Source organism: Mytilus galloprovincialis, chromosome 12, assembly GCF_965363235.1.
Source record: "Mytilus galloprovincialis chromosome 12, xbMytGall1.hap1.1, whole genome shotgun sequence".
In the NCBI taxonomy this organism is placed as follows: domain Eukaryota; kingdom Metazoa; phylum Mollusca; class Bivalvia; order Mytilida; family Mytilidae; genus Mytilus; species Mytilus galloprovincialis.
This window is the reverse complement of record NC_134849.1, coordinates 3644258-3666124: the sequence shown is the minus strand read 5'-3', so window position 1 is coordinate 3666124 and position 21867 is coordinate 3644258. Positions and strand designations below refer to the sequence as shown.

At 32.0% G+C, this 21867-nt stretch overlaps 2 protein-coding genes across 2 annotated transcripts in view; both read left to right on the top strand.

The window, feature by feature from the left end:
- LOC143055299 (uncharacterized) overlaps positions 1-21867 on the top strand; it is a 179023-nt gene that overhangs the window by 69923 nt on the left and 87233 nt on the right. The window lies entirely within an intron of this gene.
- The window catches only part of LOC143055300 (uncharacterized), a 52636-nt gene that overhangs the window by 27200 nt on the left and 3569 nt on the right, over positions 1-21867 (top strand). Inside the window, exons 6-10 of the mRNA XM_076228438.1 lie at positions 2934-3165; positions 5189-5268; positions 11014-11443; positions 14127-14231; positions 15181-15413. Coding sequence (XP_076084553.1) covers positions 2934-3165; positions 5189-5268; positions 11014-11443; positions 14127-14231; positions 15181-15413 — 1080 coding nt within the window. The remainder of the gene's footprint in view (positions 1-2933; positions 3166-5188; positions 5269-11013; positions 11444-14126; positions 14232-15180; positions 15414-21867) is intronic.

Here is a 21867-nt window from a genome sequence, read left to right as displayed (position 1 = left end):
GTTAAAGTTTTTGGTCAAGGTAGTTTTTGATGAAGTTGAAGTCCAATCAACTTGAAACTTAGTACACATGTTCCTTATGATATGATCTTTCTAATTTAAATGCCAAATTAGAGTTTTGACCCCAATTTTACGGTTCACTGATAGAAAATGATAGTGCAAATTTCAGGTTAAAGTTTTTGGCTTCAGGTTAAAGTTTTTGGTCAAGGTAGTTTTTGATGAAGTTGAAGTCCAATCAACTTGAAACTTAGTATACATGTGCCCTATGATATGATCTTTCTAATTTAAATGCCAAATTAGAGTTTTGACCCCAATTTTACGGTTCACTGAACATAGAAAATGATAGTGCAAATTTCAGGTTAAAGTTTTTGGCTTCAGGTTAAAGTTTTTGGTCAAGGTAGTTTTTGATGAAGTTGAAGTCCAATCAACTTGAAACTTAGTATACATGTGCCCTATGATATGATCTTTCTAATTTAAATGCCAAATTAGAGTTTTGACCCCAATTTTACGGTTCACTGAACATAGAAAATGATAGTGCAAATTTCAGGTTAAAGTTTTTGGCTTCAGGTTAAAGTTTTTGGTCAAGGTAGTTTTTGATGAAGTTGAAGTCCAATCAACTTGAAACTTAGTATACATGTGCCCTATGATATGATCTTTCTAATTTAAATGCCAAATTAGAGTTTTGACCCCAATTTTACGGTTCACTGAACAAAGAAAATGATAGTGCAAATTTCAGGTTAAAGTTTTTGGCTTCAGGTTAAAGTTTTTGGTCAAGGTAGTTTTTGATGAAGTTGAAGTCCAATCAACTTGAAACATAGTATACATGTGCCCTATGATATGATCTTTCTAATTTAAATGCCAAATTAGAGTTTTGACCCCAATTTTACGGTTCACTGAACATAGAAAATGATAGTGCAAATTTCAGGTTAAAGTTTTTGGTCAAGGTAGTTTTTGATGAAGTTGAAGTCCAATCAACTTGAAACTTAGTATACATGTGCCCTATGATATGATCTTTCTAATTTAAATGCCAAATTAGAGTTTTGACCCCAATTTTACGATTCACTGAACATAGAAAATGATAGTGCAAATTTCAGGTTAAAGTTTTTGGTCAAGGTAGTTTTTGATAAAGTAGAAGTCCAATCAACTTGAAACTTAGTATACATGTTCCCTTTGATAAGATCATTCTAATTTTAATGCCAAATTAGAGAATTTATTCCAATTTCACAGTCCTTTAAACATAGAAAATGATAGTGTGAGTGGGGCATCCGTGTACTGTGGACACATTCTTGTTTAAAACTGTTTTGATAACATATTGAAAGCATATCAGAATACTATAAATGTAATGTTAAGCAGTCAATCATTACAACATTCAAGATTATTTAAAGTATCCAATCATGCCTCTGTCTCCAGTCCACATCTTACTGTATGCCTATTTGTCAATTAAAGATCACATTTTCTACCTCAAATGGTCAATTAACAATTCTTGTCACAACAGTATCATCTGTAACCATATATCTGACACAATTTATCTAATAAATATACTAGGAGTGTTCAAACAATGCCATACTTGCAATAGTTGTATGTATGCAGATACCAGTCTGAGATATAAATTCACTTAAAATGTTATAGAGATGACTGCTAACATCAGATTTTTGCATAACTTCCAAGCATAGTTATTGTTTTCTATATCAAGAACATAAAAATCATAAAAGCATAGCATTTACAAGTTAAATTATTTGTTTTATGACCCAGGGGGTAGGCAATTTTCTATGCGTTTTGTCCCTGGGGCTTCAAATTTCCTAAATTATTCTGCTGTTTCTAGCAATTTGGAATATGTAGTACATATTCAGGATAGATAACACTTGTTTTAGTTTTGTTGAAATACTTTTGTATTTCAAGCTTGTATTTTTTATGCCATGGGGACAAAAAAGCAGATTAAGGTGTCACGGCTTACTTTTTGGGTTATTGCAAGGACACAAAAACCCCATAAAAAATATTCAGGAAGAATCGATTAGTTTCAATGACTGCGAAGAGTAAATATAAGCACTTCTTAAATTTTTTTAACTTACATATATGCAAATATTATGAATTAATTTTGTATTCAGGACTGTAAGTATACTATGCATACTGTAAACTGTGAATTTATGCTGAGTCATCATATTTAAGGCCCAGGATTCTATCAATCTTCATGAAATATTTATAAAACTTCATATTTGATTTAATTTCTTTAAAATCTGTGAGATAAAGCAAATTTGGTCAATTCTGAATTCTCTTCTTTCACCCTATATAGGTTGCATTTTTGTAAACACTTATTTTCTTAACTACCCCTACTTTGAATGAAGGGTTACCACATATTTCAATGTAAACAATATGCACATGTATATTTACTGGTAACATTCCCAAGTTATGTCTCTATAAGATGAAACACAGAGAGCATAACTGGAAACCAAGAGGCGGATTTAGGGGATGGGGGGCTAAGGGGCCCGGGCTCCCCTTTTCAGTAAATATTTTGGTTGATTATATAGGATCATATAGGGAATCACTGAAGCGTGACGGGTCCCCTTTTAGGTAGCCAATGAGCCACACTCATGAACATTTCTAGTTCCGCCACTAGAACTTGTATGTAACAAAATTAATTTTCTATGAATATTCTAAATTTCCCAGAAAGAGGCGTGGTTTGAGAATCAGCTGTATTTACAAAGTGCAACCTATAGTCAGCTATTTCCGCTATTATATGCCTCATCAGTTAAAAATAGTTGTGTGTGAAAATCACACTGACGAATTTTAAGAAGTAAAACATGAAGACTAATGCCATGATTTAAAGAAAATCAAGTTAAGCAGCAATCAATTATTCAACATTGTTTTCGGATTTATTTGCTCGTGTTGATAGGCCACTGCATTTTAAATTGGACAAACGTTATTCTTTTTATTTTTAGACGTTCTACTGCATTTGTGAGACTCCATCTGTTATATCTGTTATTAAAACAATTGAGGATTACCACTTAGCAAGATTTACACATATATATGAAGGCAATGAAGAGCACAGTGAAGCATCTCTCAAAGTCGATGACTATACATTACAGTTGAATAGATTTTGTTATGCAATGAAGTCTATCGTCAATGGATTTCAAGATTGTATAGATACTGCAAGAGTTATGCTGTTCGACGGTAAGCTTATGTTCAGGAGTATATCTTTATGCTTGCTAGTATATTCATATTAATCACTTCAAATTTCTTTCTTTGTTTCTGTTCATAAAAGTAATACCATGAGTAATGTTAACAATTTATAAAATTGTGCATCATGGGGATCCGATGATGTAAACATATTCTTCTTTCTTACTTATTTGATGTTAAATTTATTAACAATTACGAAGCATTCCTTCTGTAATTTTTTTCTTTGAGTAGTTGTGTCATGAGAGTGATTTCTTCAAGTATGTTCTACTGTTTATTCATAATTAGAAAGTTGAATGATCGTTTGGTTGCAAAATTTTGTTTTTCTATGAAAGTACGCATAATGTTATTATCATGCATGTACGCTGTTCCCAAGTACCGATTAACCAAAATAGTTTTCCTGTTAATAAGCTTTAATAACCTTGTGACCTGATGTTTCCAAAATATATTATCCAAACAGCAAATAAAAAAAAAGAATAGTACTTTTTAACACCCAAAATATATATCTATGACTTGTCTACCTTCATTGAAGTTGATTTAAATGATTCTCACCCAACAAAAAAGATCGGATTGTGAAACAAATACCTTTAGACATTACTGAAACCATTTCGGATATTAGTTACAAATATAAATCGGAGATAAGCGAAAATATAAATGAATACAATATTTATTTCAAGGTTATTCTTATATAAGAATACTAGTTATTCTTAAAATTATTTTAAACAGTACAACATACCACACCATCAACAATCATCCGAAATATAACAAAATTATCGTTTGTCTATTGTATTATTGTTCTATGATAATATTTAAACTTAATTCATTGTCTTTCGGTTTTGCGAATATGCTTTGTTTGTGTGACGTTTTGTTTTTCTTTCTTTCTTTCTTTCTTGCATGTGCCCTGGATCTGTACTTATCAACTCGTCATTGTATTATTGTGTCATAGAAAGTTTTTGTTTATATATCGGTTTGTGTTATAGTGATTAAGATAATAACACAACATTGACCGCTGTATCCCTATCAATGATATATGTATCTATTAGCTCTGTTTGTTTTGTTCACGCATCGTCAATATCATAGAATTTCACACGACTGTCGTACAAGTGTGAGGTTTAGCTAGCTAAAACATCAGGTTTAATTCACCATTTTCTACATAAAAAATGCCTGTACCAAGTCAGGAACATAACAGTCATTATCCATTCGTTTGATGTGTTTGGGCTTTTGATTTTGTCATTTGGTAAGGGAATTTTCGTTTTGATTTCCAAGGAATTTGTTTTGTGATTTCATTTAGTTTTCTTTTTTGAACAAATGTTGTCTTTCACTTTTAAAAATCAAAGAATATTCCCCTAATTTGTAGACAATTTCACATTACTTTTTTTAAAACCTTTGAAATTTTACAGATTTATTTTGGACAAGTCATTTAAATTAGTACTGGTTCTAAAGAATGTCAAATAACAAATATACAGTGATCAATTACTGAAGGATTGTATGGACTACTGCTTGATCTCAAGCTATTTACAAAGTACATTAAAACGTTAGAATTAAAAGTGGAAATGCAATGACTAGTTATCATGACTGTTTCAAACTAAACGGTAATATAATCAATAATTTACCTTTTTTTAAATTAAAAAATCTACTTACAACAAACGATGTGTGGGCATTACAAACATTTGTAATAGATTGTTTGTTATCCATCGCACTTCAGTGAAGCTTTCAATAGGACATCGTCACAATCCAACCATACCAATTCATAATTATTCAATACGTACTTATGCGCCAAGCTATCGCATTGTAACGTGACAATAAAACATATTAACGCAATTTCGATATTGCTAAGGTTTACTAGAAATAACGACCCGTTCAAGAAACTTTACATAAAAGCGTATATCTGATTAAAACTTAAACTACTAAACTAATAACAAGTTGAAATTATTTAATTGAGGGAGTATTATAGTATATGAATACAACTCGTTTTAAGTAGTATTAAAGACGCACTCCTTACTGTCCAGTTTGTTTGTAGATGAAAAAGAAAGACTCTCTAATGTGTTGTTTGAAGCTTTAAAAGAAGACCTGCAAAATATTAAACCAAAGATGAAACCTGTAAGTAGTAGTTTCCGGAAGTGGAGTGGATTATTCAGAGAAAAAAGTGAGAATGCAATATTGTAGATTGGTAACAAATTAATTCGGAATGCGAACAAAGAATTATCATATTCGTTTTTGCAATTTTTTGAAATATCGTTGATGACCATATTATATTCTTCAATTATTATTTTATTTTAAATTTATTGATAACATATTAATAACTTTTGATTGGTGAATTTTATAATTAGTCAGCCTGAAAAATTGGTTTAACATTGTTCCTTGCTAACAAAAAAAAGTAAAATCACAAAAATACTGAACTTAGAGGAAGATCAATTGGGAAAGTCCATAATCACATGGCAAAATCAAATAACAAAACGCGTCAAAAACGAATGGACAAAAACTGTCATATTCCTGACTTGGTACAGGCATTTTCAAATGTAGAAAATGGTGGATTAAACCTGGTTCTATAGCGCTAACCCTCTCACTTTAATGACAGTCTCATCAATTTCCGATATTTTTACATTGATGCGTTAAATAAATAGACACAATAAATATAATAGTCAAAATATGGGTACATCAGTCATCATCGTTTAACAATTTTAAAAGGAACAATTTAACAGAACACAAAAACATCTACTATCTACGAACACATTTATTGAGTGTCTCCTACGATGACCAGTTCAGGTAAAGATACATTGGCCTCTGCTGGATAATTATGGTGCTAATAAACAATTTTAGAAATTTAAAATTTTTCATATTTATCTTTTTTTTAAATCAAAATAAGGATATAATATTCTAAACTAATAGCTTTCTCAAGTACAGGAAAAGAGCATGCATTGTATTTTATATACCACAATAACTCTTTTATCTGATAATATGAAACCTTATTACAATTAATAAATAGAGAAAAATTAATAGCAAGTGGATATATTTTAAGACACACAGATTGTATAAAGTAATTTTTGTTTACAGAGAAAATCAATAGCTAATTTCAGATTTGCAGATTATTTTTTTTAGTTTATAATAATAAATAATTGATTGGAAAATTTAAATGCTTAAATAGATTTGTAATCTGCAAAGCCATTGACTTTTGTCAATGTAATACGTTATGATAAAGCAAAAATAATCTAAACCGTGCACATTTGTCAGTTTATTTTCGATTTATCAGTTTGACTGTCCCATTGGAATCTTTCGTCCCTCGTTTTGAGCAATAAAATTAAGAATGAAAATGGGGAATTTGTCAAAGACACAATAACATGAATAACCCGATAAAAGAGCAGATAATAGCTGAAGGCCACCAATGAGTCCTTAACGCAACGAGAAAAAAAAGCAACCGGAGGTGGTCCTTGTCTGATCTCTAAAAATGTGTTCTAACTTAGTGAAAATGGACATCATACTAAATTCAAAAATATATGAATGATTTAGAATTTAAAAAATATTCAAGACTAACAAAGGTCCTGACTAGGGTAGGGCGCAACAATGTTGCGGGGTTGAACATGTTTAGTGAGATCTCAATTCCTGTGATTTAACGCGGCTGTCCAAGGTTATGTGGCGGTTGTGTACCAACAAGCATGTTTAGCTCCGCCACATTATGTAAAGTATATGAATGTCTTTAGTGGGAGTCTCTAACTCAGTTGCTGTCATTTTTTGCTGAATATCATTGTTGTGTATCGTTTATTATTTTGTACATCAATAAGACTGTTATTTGGCTCATGAATTGTTTCACACTTTTCATTTCGAGGCATTGTTTAGCTGACTATGCAGCATAGGTTTTGTTTATTGCTGGAGAGTGTTTGCATATTTGTTACCTTGTACGTAATTTCATCTTTGATGGAAAGTTTTCTCATTGCCAAGCATACAATATCTTCTCATTTTAATATTAGATTTTCACAATGAAACATCAATTTGATCAAACTTATTGAATTTATATCGGATACTAATATTTGAAGTCCAAATTGTTAAAGGCTATTCTTGTCACTGGCTTTAGAAACATGTCATTTTGCATATTCATTTTTTTCCGATTAACTGACATTTTGATTTTTATTGGAAATGAATACTTGTGTCGACATGGAGTGTGGTGGCCTCTATGAAAACCTCAAAGTATTTGCGTTATAAAATGTATCTAAATTTTATCAATTCTACTAAAGTCTCTTATAAATGGCATATCAAACCCCTTTCATAAAAATCACATGGATGCATCAACTGACTTTTGAATGAGAGGTATTATTTGCAATTGTGTTTGGATTTACGCTGCAGAATAAATCAAAGATGTTATTCAGAATATCATTTCAATGTTATATTTAACTTTGCCATTAAAGTGCGAGGTTTGGCATGCCACAAAACCAGGTTCAACCCACCACTTTTATTCCCCTTTAAAAATGTCCTGTACCAAGTCAGGAAGACGGCCATTGTTATATTATTGTTCGTTTCTGTGTGTGTTGCATTTTAACGTTGAGTCGTTTGTGTTTTCTCTTATTTTTGAGATATTGAGATAAGACGTGGCACGGTACTTGTCTATCCCAAATTCATGTATTTGGTTTTCATGTTATATTTGTTATTCTCGTGGTGTTTTGTCTGATGCTTGGTCCGTTTTTGTGTGTGTTGCGTTTCGGTGTTGTGTCATTGTTCTCCTCTTATATTTAATGCGTTTCCCTCGGGTTTGGTTTGTTACCCCGATTTTGTTTTTTGTCCATGGATTTATGAGTTTTGAACAGCGGTATACTACTGTTGCCTTATTTATTTCTGTCTCACCTGTGAATAAAGTCGCAGTATGCGAAATATAGTTATTACTTTCCCGAGGCGGCGGTGTAAACTTTTAGTTTAAAGCTTTTTATTTCAGAAGGTATAAGACCTGCATGCTTCATACCGTGTACCAGATTTTTACATCCTAAAATGATTCTCAGTCTTATCAAATAGAGATAGTTAAATAAATTATCTAATATATTAATTTGATTATATGAAATTTTAAGGTTTTAGAGATTTTTTAAAAAGAAAAAGAAATTCTTTTACGTCAAAGGAACACCTTAACTGAGTGCAATAAAGCCTTATTAAGGTGCTTCTTGTTTGGCAAGTGATTTTTGTTTTATTTTAAACTTAATTTTCCTAAATTCCAAAATAAAAATTGCATATGTTTCATGGTTACATGCAATGGTTATATAATATACTTTTTAAATGAGGTTACCATATAAACATCTTTTAAATGATGTTAATTGTTAGATAATTTAAATTTAAAGATGACTTTTAAATTAAGTCCAAACTGAAAATTTTAGCTTTTTATTTACATTAAGTAAATCTTTAAATTTTACAGCAATGCACAAAACTACCAAACAGCCTGGAAGTCAGTATGTCAATATATAACTTAATTTGTATAGGTAATGAACAATTTAAAGATGACTATCTAAATTCAGTCTGAACTGCACATTCTAGCATTTTTACCCATTAATTAAATTCATAAATTTAACATCAATTAACCAAACTATCTGGCAATGTTAACTGAAATAGCTGTAGATTTTTACGAAAACCTAAGTTGATTTGAAAAAGTAAATTTAAGATGACTATCTGAGTTTGATAAAAAACTGTAAATTCTTGTTTTTTCACCTATTAATTAAATCCTTTAATTTGATAGCAATGAACCTAACTTCCAAATAACCTGGAATTTTGTAATATCAATATATAATTGATTTAGATATACCGATTCAGACCACTCAAGACTAAATATGAAGGTTAAGACTGTAAGGTCTAGGTCCAGTATGATTCAGACTAGGTCGAGTATGGTTCAGACTATGCCAAGCATGTTCAGACTTAAACAAAATGCTTACGTATTAATCGAGTAAAGGTCGAGTAAAAGTTAAGATTTTGATATGAGCGTCACTGATGAGTCTTATGTAGACGAAAGCGCGTCTGGTGTACTTAATTATAATCCTGGTACCTTTGATAACTATTGAGACTGTTACGCATAGTTCATACAACAGTTGAGTATCATCAAGTATAATCCTGACCAAATTCAGACTGGTCGAGTAGAAATCAATACAGCCGAGTACAGATATAGGCCATTTTAGACTTTTACGGATTTGTAGTGTTTGCATGGTGCATTGGTCAATGAAAAGTTTAAGTGTGTTGTAAGGCTTTTTCGGTACTAGGTTTATATTATGATGGAAAGGTTATCAAGTCTACATAGCTGGTGTCATCTTAACTTTACCTAATGTTCATGGTTCATTGGTCAATATAGTTATGTGTTTTCAAATGCTCATAGCAAAAGATCAACTATTTTTAGTGTATGCAATGATTGAAAGGCTTACATGTCTGTCCATCCACATTCCTCTTACCTTGACGTAATTTTAATTGTTCATTAGTCATTAATAAGTTTTGTGCTTTTGTGTTTTTCAAATACAAACAGCAAAAGGTCAAATATAATTTGTGGACGGCATGATTGTAAAGTGTACATGTCTGTCTAGCAAGTATTATATGACATTGACCTCATTTTCATCGTTCATGTGTTAACAGTATGCTTTACTCCAAACATTACTGATCCATTCATACTGTCAAACTATTTGTAAACAATTTTATTGTGTACTATTACCAAACACAGGAAGATTTGGTGTCGGTGCCTGTCAACGGTCTCATCCAATTCACAATTCGTTCAAGTAAACCATTTTAGGCCAAAGTACGGTCTTCAACACGAACACTTGGCACACACCAAACTGCAAGGTACAAAAGACCTGCAAAAATAACATGTGTAAATAGTTATCAAAAGAACCAGCAGAATTAAAATTTAATACGCTTGACGCGTGTTTCCTCTACAGACAACTCACCAGTGACTCTCACATCACAATTGTTATTTAGACCAACAAATACAAAGTTGAAGAGCCTTGAGGACCCAAAGTTCATAAAAATTGTGTCAAATACGGCTAATGTAATATACGCCTGAAATAAGAAAATCCGAAGTATTTCGAAACATTCATCAGAACGGGTAAAACCAACGGTCTAATCTATATAAAAAAACAAGAAATGAGAAACACTACAGAACATCACATTCCTAACTGAGGCAAGGTGCGAACAAATGCAGCGAATTTAAACGTTTTAATATGTACTTTTAATATGTTATTTTCATTTTAAACATATAAAAGGCAATTATCTCTAAATTTAAGTAACCTTAACATTTTCGAAATCTGAAATTGTTAGGTTTTGTATTGTTTGTTTTATTCTGCCGTTATTGAAGGGTCTTTGAATAATCTGGACTGATTTGATTATTTGATATTTGACAGCTCATGATGGCGACCGTAAAATTTCTTGAGTGAAGAATTTGATTTGATTGATCATCAGATAATTGATTAGTTGAATGATTTGAAATTCATAGTTTTTACTTGAACTATTTTGATGTAGGGGTAATATTTCATAGTTTTAAGGTTCAACTCAACCAAAGAATTAATGTTTATTTAAAAGTTTTAAAAGTGGTTTCTATATTTGAAACGTGTTGGTGATTCACATTATATTGGGGTAAAAAAATGCAAAAACTAGTATTTGATCTTCAAATGAGAAATCTGCCCATTTTCTTAGTTATCTTTTATATGTTTTTATATAATTATCCTATTCATTATTCTATGGTATATTGCGCGTCTGTTCTATTTGGGAAATTAGATGCGTACTTGTTCCAAAGTAATTTCAACTGTTTATAATTAATATATAAGGTGTGTTAACTATTTATTAGTTAAAAAGCACACACATCTTTGATAATATACAACCAAACCTTGGTTTTCTTTTTAGGAGAAAATAGGGACAAGAATAACAGAACAACAGTGTGAATACGAAGTTTATGTTGCATCTGTAGAGCATGAAGAAGACAGAGCAAAAAAAAATCAAATATTGAATTATCTGCAGGAAAACTTAATTAATAATGTTCTAGATGATGAATCAATTGTTCCAGGGATGTCAATGCCACAAAAGCTTCTACTGGCTTCACAAAAGTGCAGATGGCTTATTTTTATCCTGACTAGGAACTTTATGACAGATGAATCCTTAACATTGTCGTGTTTGTCAAAGCTTAACGACATTATATGCAGAAAAAATGTTCGAGTAATCATTGTACGTGAAAATGATGCCAGAGCCATTCCTGAATGTCTCCGATGGTTAACATATGTTCCATTTGATGAAAAGAACCAATTGCATTTGAAAGGGCTTTATAGTATCATCAGTGGTAAGTGATGTTATATTTGTTATTCTCGTGGGATTTTGTCTGATGCTTGGTCCGTTTCTGTGTGTGTTACATTTCAGTGTTGTGTCGTTGTTCTCCTCTTATATTTAATGCGTTTCCCTCGGTTTTAGTTTGTTACCCCGATTTTGTTTTTGTCCATGGATTTATGAGTTTTTAACAGCGGTATACTACTGTTGCTTTTATTTGGCAGTAATCAAAAATTCCAGTATTATGATTTTATACGCCAGACGCGCGTTTTGTCTTCATAAGACTCATCAGTGACGCTCATATCTAAATAGTTATAAATTCAAACAAGTACACAAAGTTGAAGAGCAACCTTTGTATATTTATTTGATTTAACAATTAACACTAACATTAACTTCTTTTTATATTGGCACGTGCTTGTGTAATATTTCAATGCAAGCGTCCCATTTTTTATATTCGGCTTTACCAGCATAAGAATGATTTGGCTAGTATAAAAATATACTTATTTCATCTATTAATGTCAGTCAGTTAAAATGGCCCTTAAGGATGTTTTCTTCTGACGGTTCAGTCTCATTGAAATCTTGTTCTGTAATTAGTTCCAAAACATGGGTCACAAGTGGGGAAAAAAGCAATAATTTGAAAATTTGAAAAAGCATAATAAACTTAACTCTGTGAACAAATTGGGTATTTCCGATGAGTAGTTTTTGAGTAATCAAAGTTTTAAAATTTATTACCAATCGAGCAAGTCGTTTTAGCCAAAATCTTGAGAAAATGGGTGACTGGATACAAAACATTATTTTACGAAAAACATGTACATCCCAAATCTCTTTTTTCTTTTCAAATTTTTTGGATATGTTTTTTTTTCAATCATTTATAACAAAAAAGTTGGAAAAATATACAATTTGTAATCAAAACTGCGAAAAATCACAAATTGACAAAATTGACAACAAGGTAAATTTGACACAAAAAAAGCATCAAAATATGATAAAACTTTCTTATATTAACACCTACCTATAGTTTTTTAATTCAAATTTATTCAGATTGGTCTCCTTCATTTTAATTAAAAGTATGACAAAAAGTTTAATTGTGGAATTGTGATTTTATTCATGATTATAGCACAAAAATAGGTTAAAATTGATAAAAATGGGAAAATCAGCAAAATTTGGTACTTTCATAGGGCTGTAGCAAAAAAAAAAAAGTGCAGCACCATATGATTTTTTCTTCACCAATTATTTTTTACCGTCCTATAAATCATAAACATCAGGTTTAGAAAAAAAGTTTATTTCTAGAAATGTTTGACTCCTCAGATATGTACATCTTTAAAAGGCCATATTCCTTGTTATCATGTATACGTGTAACCTGACTTTAAATAAAGAGTACATTACTTTACGTTACTTTCAGTTTTTTTTTAAAGGAACTTTTGCGATTTGAGACCCTGCCATCTAGATCAGAGCTCAGTGACTATGAATTTATCACACATTTTCTATGTTAAATGTTCTGCTTAAGCTAGTTCGACTCGAATTACTTACAATAGATATCAATATTTTCTATAAAGTTATATCACTGTCACAGCACAGTTGGTTAACCATTCCAAGCTGTTCCCACAAGTTCGTGATTTAGCGAGTGTAAATAAATGATGGATGCGAATCTATTGCTGTATTTCAATCGAATTAATTTAAGATGATATATAATAAAAGTCCTTGTTTTGAGTCAGCATTTTTATCTTTTTTTTGCAAAGATTCACACTGATTTTCGTAACAAATATACCAAAGCATCATTTGATCAACATGTGGAGCAGAATCTCCGAACCCTTCCGTGTCACTTGAGATCATCCCTAGGTTTTGGTTGGGTTCGTGTGACTCAATCTTTTTTTTTCTTTATTGTGTTTGGGTTCTTTTGTTTGCCTGCATTTTTTTTTGTTTTTATCCATGGGGTTGTCTGTTTATTTTCGACTTTTGAGTTTGAATGTCTCTCTTGTATCTAACGCCAACCATTTATTAATAGGCAATTTGCTGGTCAGAATGTTTCTTTATTTATTTAATACCAACAGGATACATATCACTGTATCAATGGTTAGGTTTTATGCATAGTTTTAACGATTATCACAATGTTTTCCCCTTGTCTAGGCTATATCAACCTTATTTTTTCAATCTGATTTTCATTTGTTTTGTTTTGTTGTTTTTTTTAAATGAAAGGGATAAATATTTAAACTCCAACTTTGACTTTTAGGCAGCTATTTACTATTTCAATAGTTATCTTGTATTTTATACATTTCAAATTCTATTTTTGTCATTAATGTACACGAGATTGTACGATGAACATGTGTTTTAGTCCATTCCAACTTTTTTTTATTCTAGTACTGTATTTTAATCGAATAAATGTAAGATGTTACATACCATAACGTTCAGAAAAAGTCCTTGTTAAGGTTATGAAAATTTTATACTGTTTAATTGTATTACCAATCTATTCCCAGTTTCAACATGTGCATGCATTGCAGGATATCATTAAGGTGCCAAGTCTCGATCTTTGTTAACTCATAGTTGAGTGCGATTACCTCATGGTTTATTTGTCTCGAATTAATCTATTGACGAGATTTGACCATAGAAAAATCACTGTTACCTTAATTTTATTGCAACCTATTATTATTACGGAAAAAAATACTATTCAACTTTCCAATACAGTTTTAAATACTCTCTTTCAGGAAATGATTTCCAAATGGAGACTCAGATGTTGCTGTCATATGGGGATATAGCGTATGGTTTAGCATGGTCATATATAACAAACTATTTAATGAAGATAATTCCAGGTGTGTACATTATATCAGATGGTGTCTAGTTTTAGATATTTAGATTACTGTGGATTCATTATTATTCGTTGGATACCAATCTTTGTGGATTTCGTGGGAACAGGTGAACCACGAAATTAAATGTTCAACGAAAACCAAATTATCCTTAAGCTTGTATGCATACTTCGGAAAAACCACGAAATTAAATATCCACGAACATAAAAGTTTCACTCAATCAACGAAAATTGGTACCCACGAAAATAAATGAATCCGCAGGCTTACCGAGCTTTTTAACTAATTGAAATTTAACTGTTGAATCAGTTTCTCTAATTATTTGTATCCTTTTTTTCAAAGATGTTAAGATTTTTTTAAATTTTTATATGACGTTATCAGGCATGGTCGCCTGTTTTCATGACGTCATAATAGGGAAATTCAGCAGAAACCGAAAAATCTTCCATCTCAATTAAATTTCCACCATTTATTTGCCGAGAACAGATGTTTCGATAGTGAGGAGAAATATTTGCCTCATAACGATCAAGGAATGTGAAAGTACCACACAAATTAGAAAACTATCATTACTTGTCAGCTCAAGAGATCAAAGCCTTTTATGTTGCCTTTTGGAAAGAAAAAAAACCATCTGTTTCTCAAACCTTTGATAATGATAGTAGTACATATGAACTTTCCTTTCTAGGTAAGTTTTTTTTCAAAATTTCACAATAAATGTGGTACAGTTTCAGCCAGATTCCCTATGTAAAACTACACTGTCGATTTTTACAGCAATACAAACTCTTTTCGGAATTATGCTAGCGAATATCAGTAATTACCTGTTTGAGTTGTCAAAAGAATAAATATTATACTGTGATCACACATTTTAATTTTTTTTATTAATTAATTGAGGAGAAGAACACAAGCACCAAATGCATCCTTTGATGGCTAAATATCCAAGTTAACTATGAATCTTTCATTAAAGTTTTTGTCGACGGAATTGATCCAGCTTTTCGGGAAAAGGGCGTAAACAACTACATTTGTCCACGCAAGCTGTATATTGTACTTCCTAAAAGTTGTAACGTTGTTGGTGACTTAACAGATGAAGATAGAATAACGTATTTCTCGTCAACTTCGTTCATTTATCCATTTGGAAACCATAGACCATTCAACTTGAGAATTTACAGATTGACATCAACAACTGCATCTGTGGTTAAGGTGAGCTAACCTGATAAGTTGCGTTCTCAACATATTTTCTGAATTTCTGTTTTTGTTGTGTATACAACATGTACACGTTGCTATTTAAAAGTCTCTGCATAAGGCAGTCCGTGTGTATGACATATGAGTTATTATTATGGAATTATGGAATTTAAGTTGCAAGAACATATATATTTAAATTGACAAATATGTGAATATGATTTTTATATATTTTTTCCTATTCACAAAAAACAAGCTTAAATATGAAATTTCAAAACAAAGTGTTGCAGTTTTAAGTATTTGTATATCAAAATATTTATCGAGAAATACTAAGCAACGATGTAACCCTTTTATAACATATAATGATATGGTATGCCCCACCACTAAGTTAACATAAAAGAGGACGAAAGATACCAAAGGGACAGTCAAACTCATACATCGAAAATAAACTGATAACGCCTTGGCTAAAAATGAAAAAGACAAACAGACAAACAATACATTGTATTACACATTTACAATGGGTATAAAAATTAATGGCAAGTAACCCACTGTCAACACTAGGGACTATATTTGTGAACAACGAAAATCAAGGGACGACAATGGTGGTCTCGGACCACATGACACAACATTGAAAACTAAAGAATAAACAACACGAACCTCACCTTAAACTAGGGGTGCTCCGGAAGGGTAAGCAGATCCTTTTCCACATGTGGCACCATCGTGTTGCTCATGTGATAACAAATCCGGTAAATAGTCTGATTCGGTAGGTTTCATTCATGAAAGGAAAGGGGATTGTAGTTACGACGTAAGGAACATATCTGATATCGTTTGTGAAACTGTTATTCCATAACGGTCAACCAACTTGTGATGGCGTCTGTAAAATTAACGAAAAGATGATTTCAACTTCACCATTTGGAACTCTTAGTTTAACAGCTTCCTTGTGAGCAGCAACATTCTATCAAGAAAATCGATAAGCAACCAACAATCAATCAATCAAGAAAATCATAATAGAAAATGCAAGCATAAATTTTGCAATTACATTAACAGTGCCAATTGTTCTGCCCGAGTGTCATATCTGAAGATAATTATCTGGTCAGTGATGCTTGAAACCTTAATATTAAAAACTAGATGTGGCAAAGCGACACAAATGGCCCCGTCTCAAAATATTTAAAAATCTGCAATTTCAATAACACATGTGGACACAAACATGATGGTAGTCTCACATGTCAAAATTCAGCTCAAATCTGTAGGCGTATAGAAAAAAGTCTGTATTAATGTGATTTTTAACAATTTTCAAAGTTGTTGACCCTTAATTTTGGCAAAAATTAGCGAAGCAAATCAAAATTTTAACTTGATCTGCAACTGATCATAGTAAGCTCACATACAAAAAATCAGTCCAATATCTGAAAGCATTTAGATAAAAAGTCCGTATAAATGTGAATTTTCAAAAATTTATCAAAGTCCAAATCCCAAAATTACAGCACAAATTAGCCGAGTGAAACAAAACTTAATTGATCTGTTACTCATCGTGGATAACACACATACCATACATCAGTCCAACATCTGAATATTCCGCTAAGGTACTCAGCAGATAGATAACCATACAGTTAACTAAAACAGCATTGCTCAAATTAAAGTTTATTCCTAATTCTGGCATGAATGTATATAGACAACTGTGTATGCAGGTAAAAAGCTGCAACAAGAATGAAAATACCATATAATATTTGGAAGACTATTATATTGAACCAAAAGTACAACAATAAAAGTGTAATTTTCTTGCTTAAAATTGACAAGGTTGAGCAAGTATAGTAGATACAAAAACAACATTTAACAACTTCAATATTAAATTAAATATATGAATGTGCTATGTAATATTCAAACTAGACAAATGCTTGAAGAGAAACACTAGAAATATAGCTCAGACGGGGTTCCTTTCTCAAAATATCATAGGAAAAATGAATGTTAATACTTTGCTCTAGAACTTCACAATTAACTTATTTGCATAGAAAATAAATATGCACATACAAAATATAAACCTGAGTAATAAATATTAAACTTACATAGTGGTTTGCCATAAACAGATGATAAAGCTACAGCTTGATAAAGTTTAACATTGGTCCAATGTCATTGTGGTTCACAATTCAAAACAGGAAACAGGATATCAACAAAAGTAAAAGTGAAAGTGAAAGTAACTTTAAAGTAGAAGTGAAAGTACAATCACATCAAGGTTAAATGAAAGTAAACAATTAAAGTTCTCAAAACTGAAATTTATAAATAACTGATAATAAATATGATATATAAACAGGACATGAAGGCGTTTAGAAAAAACTCCGTATAATGGTTTGTTACGGGGTGACGGAATGGCGGAATTTTGGAATTACGGAAAAATGGAATTACAGAATTACGGAACTACGAAAATACGGACAAGGGTATAACTATATGGAACCGACAACTTCGTTGCGGGGGCATAACATGGTATCACCCGGCCAGTAGTCAGCACTACGGTGTTGACAAGAATATCAGTTATATGGTCATTTTTATAAATTTACTGTTTACTAAACTTTAAATTTTTCGAAAAACTAAGGATTTTCTTATCCCAGGGTAGATTACCTTAGACGTATTTGGCACAACTTTTTGGAATTTTGGATCCTCAACGCTCTTCAACTTACTACTTGTTTGGCTTTATATATATTTTGGTATGATTGTCACTGATGAGTCTTTTGAAGACGAAACGCGCGTGTGGCGTACAAAATTATAATCCTGGTACCTTTGATAACTATTTACACCACTGGGTCGATGCCACTGCTGGTGGACGTTTCGTCCCCGAAGCTATCACAAGCCCAGTAGTCAGCACTTCGGTGTTGAAATGAATATCAATTATGTGGTCATTTTCATAAATTTACTGTTTACTAAACTTTGAATTTTTCGAAAAACTAAGAATTTTCCTATCCCAGGAATAGATTACCTTAGCCGTATTTGGCACAACTCTTTGGAATTTTGGATCCTCAATGCTCTTCAACTTCGTACTTGTTTGGCTTAATATATATTTTGATATGAGCGTCACTGATGAGTCTTTTTTACACGAAACGTGCGTCTGGTGTACTGAATTATAATTCTGGTACCTTTGATAACTATTTACACCACTGGGTCGATGCCACTGCTGGTGGACGTTTCGTCCCCGAGGGTATCACCAGCCCAGTAGTCAGCACTTCTGTGTATTTTCATAAATTTACTGTTTACTAAACTTTGATTTTTTCGAAAAACTAAGGATTTTCTTATCCCAGGAATAGATTACCTTAGCCGTATTTGGCACAACTTTTTTGAATTTTTGATCCTCAATGCTCTTCAACTTCGTACTTGTTTGGCTTTAAATATATTTTAATATGAGCGTCACCGATGAGTCTTTTGTAGACGAAACGCGCGTCTGGCGTACTAATTTATAATCCTGGTACCTTTGATAACTATTTACACAACTGGGTCGATGCCACTGCTGGTGGACGTTTCGTCCCCGAGGGTACCACCAGTCCAGTAGTCAGCACTTCGATGTTGACATGAATATCAATTATGTGGTCATTTATATAAATTTACTGTTTACTAAACTGAATTTTTCGAAAAACTTAGGATTTTTTTTATTCCAGGAATAGATTACCTTAGCCGCATTTGGCACAACTTTTTGGAATTTAGGATCCTCAATGCTCTTCAACTCGTACTTGTTTGGCTTTATATATATTGATATGAGCGTCACTGATGAGTATTTTGTAGACGAAACGCACGTATAAATTTACTGTTAACTAAACATTGAATTCTTCGAAAAACTAAGGATTTTTTTTATCCCAGGAATAGATTACCTTAGCCGTATTCGGCACAACTTTTTGGAATTTCGAATCCTCAATGCTCTTCAACTTCGTACTTGTTTGGCTTTATATATATATTGATATGAGCGTCACTGATGAGTCTTTTGTAGACGAAACGCGCGTCTGGCGTACAAAATTATAATCCTGGTACCTTTGATAACTATTTACACCACTGGGTCGATGCCACTGCTGGTGGACGTTTCGACCCCGATGGTATCACCAGCCCAGAAGTCAGCACTTCCGTGTTGACATGAATATCAATTATGTGGTCATTTATATAAATTTACTGTTTACTAAACTGAATTTTTCGAAAAACTTAGGATTTTTTTTATTCCAGGAATAGATTACCTTAGCCGCATTTGGCACAACTTTTTGGAATTTAGGATCCTCAATGCTCTTCAACTCGTACTTGTTTGGCTTTATATATATTGATATGAGCGTCACTGATGAGTATTTTGTAGACGAAACGCACGTATAAATTTACTGTTAACTAAACATTGAATTCTTCGAAAAACTAAGGATTTTTTTTATCCCAGGAATAGATTACCTTAGCCGTATTCGGCACAACTTTTTGGAATTTTGAATCCTCAATGCTCTTCAACTTCGTACTTGTTTGGCTTTATATATATATTGATATGAGCGTCACTGATGAGTCTTTTGTAGACGAAACGCGCGTCTGGCGTACAAAATTATAATCCTGGTACCTTTGATAACTATTTACACCACTGGGTCGATGCCACTGCTGGTGGACGTTTCGACCCCGATGGTATCACCAGCCCAGAAGTCAGCACTTCCGTGTTGACATAAATATCAGTTATGTGGTCATTTTCATAAATTAACTGTTTACTTAATTTTGAATTTTTCGAAAAACTAAGGATTTTTTTTAATCTCAGGAATAGATTACCTTAGCCGTATTTGGCACAACTCTTTGGAATTTTGGATCCTCAATGCTCTTCAACTTCGTACTTGTTTGGCTTTAAATATATTTTGATATGAGCGTCACTGATGAGTCTTTTGTAGACAAAATGCGCGTCTGGCGTACTTAATTATAATCCTGGTACCTTTGAGAACTATTTACAACTCTGGGTCGATGCCACTGCTGGTGGACGTTTCGTCCCCGAGGGTATCAGCAGCTCAGTAGTCAGCAAAATTCATAAACAAGAGGAGCAAGCGTCCTTAAGTTAAATACAACGATTCAAAATTAAAGATATTATAGTTACTATGATTGCCAATAAAACAACTATTGAACAGATACCAAACGGCGTAATTTATGTACATGTGAGCGACTATTAGTCGTCGTACGGCTTCATCAATAATCAACACCAATAATATATAGCATGTTAGGAAAGCTCAACTAATATATTGATGGGGGGTAAACATTTACCTTATCATACCTTCTGTTTTAGAAATTAAATATATTTATAGATGAAGACAATTCTATCATTTTTTTCTTATAAATGAAGCACAAACAGTGCAACATTGACAAATTGTTGAGATAAGATTGAATGATTGATTTTTGGTTAAAATATTTTGCAGTTTCAGAAGGTATTTAGATTAATGATTTACATTAATGTAAACCTTATACTGTATGTTACATTTATGTCATTATGTATGTTTGCTGTCACGATTTTGCTAAGTTCGAACATCGCAGTTCTCAGTGACTTATATCGCGTATCTATTAATATTCATAGTTAATGTTAAAGAATTTCAGATTTCGGATATTCCTTAAAAAAAAAGATTAAAATAACTGTAATATTGGCAAAAGATTTATTATTTTCTGATAACTTTGTCGTGTATAGAAAACATTAAAATGGTTTATAAGGTTTGAACTTGATGTATACATGCCATCGTTCAACCTTTTCAATGTGATAAGAGACCTTCTTACTTCATTGTACTTTAATAATTTCCCTAAATGCATATATGAAGGTAGTAATTAAACCACAAAATGCGTAATTACAACATTTAGGACAACGACAAAGATGTCCAAACATATAGTGGCAATTATTCTAACAGATATTAAAAAGTTGAAAAAACCAAAGTGGGTATTACAAAAAAGGTATTTTGTGTCACCCTCACCGGATGTACATGTGCATTTGTGAGTACTTAGTTAATTATGGCATCACTAAATTGAGAAACTTATAAAAGCAATATTATCAGATGTATCCAAGTCAAATGATGTAAAAGGGAATCTATAAGTCGACAATAAGATTAATAAGGAAACTAATGTATCAGCTAACACATGTAACATTATAAATGCCATCTTGCAAATTTGACTTAAGAAGGATCTTTTAATTTCCCGTTTACTTTGGAGACCAAACGTTATCTTAGAAATCTTAAAATATCTAATGTAGTTATACATTTCATGACACTACAGTTCACATACATTACTCATGTTTCTCTTAGTTGTGAACTTTGTTAATACAGTAAATTGGCCTGTAACTCAATTTATCTCTCCCTGCTTGTCTTCCATTCCATAACTAAGATAATGTACAATGTTGAGAAAAGCCTCAAGCTGAAAGGTCGGTTCATGTTTTTTTCAAGAACACCTGTTTGATATCAATAACAAAATATTCCATCGTAATGTATAAAAACTAGAGTAACAAAACCAAATACCAACTCCG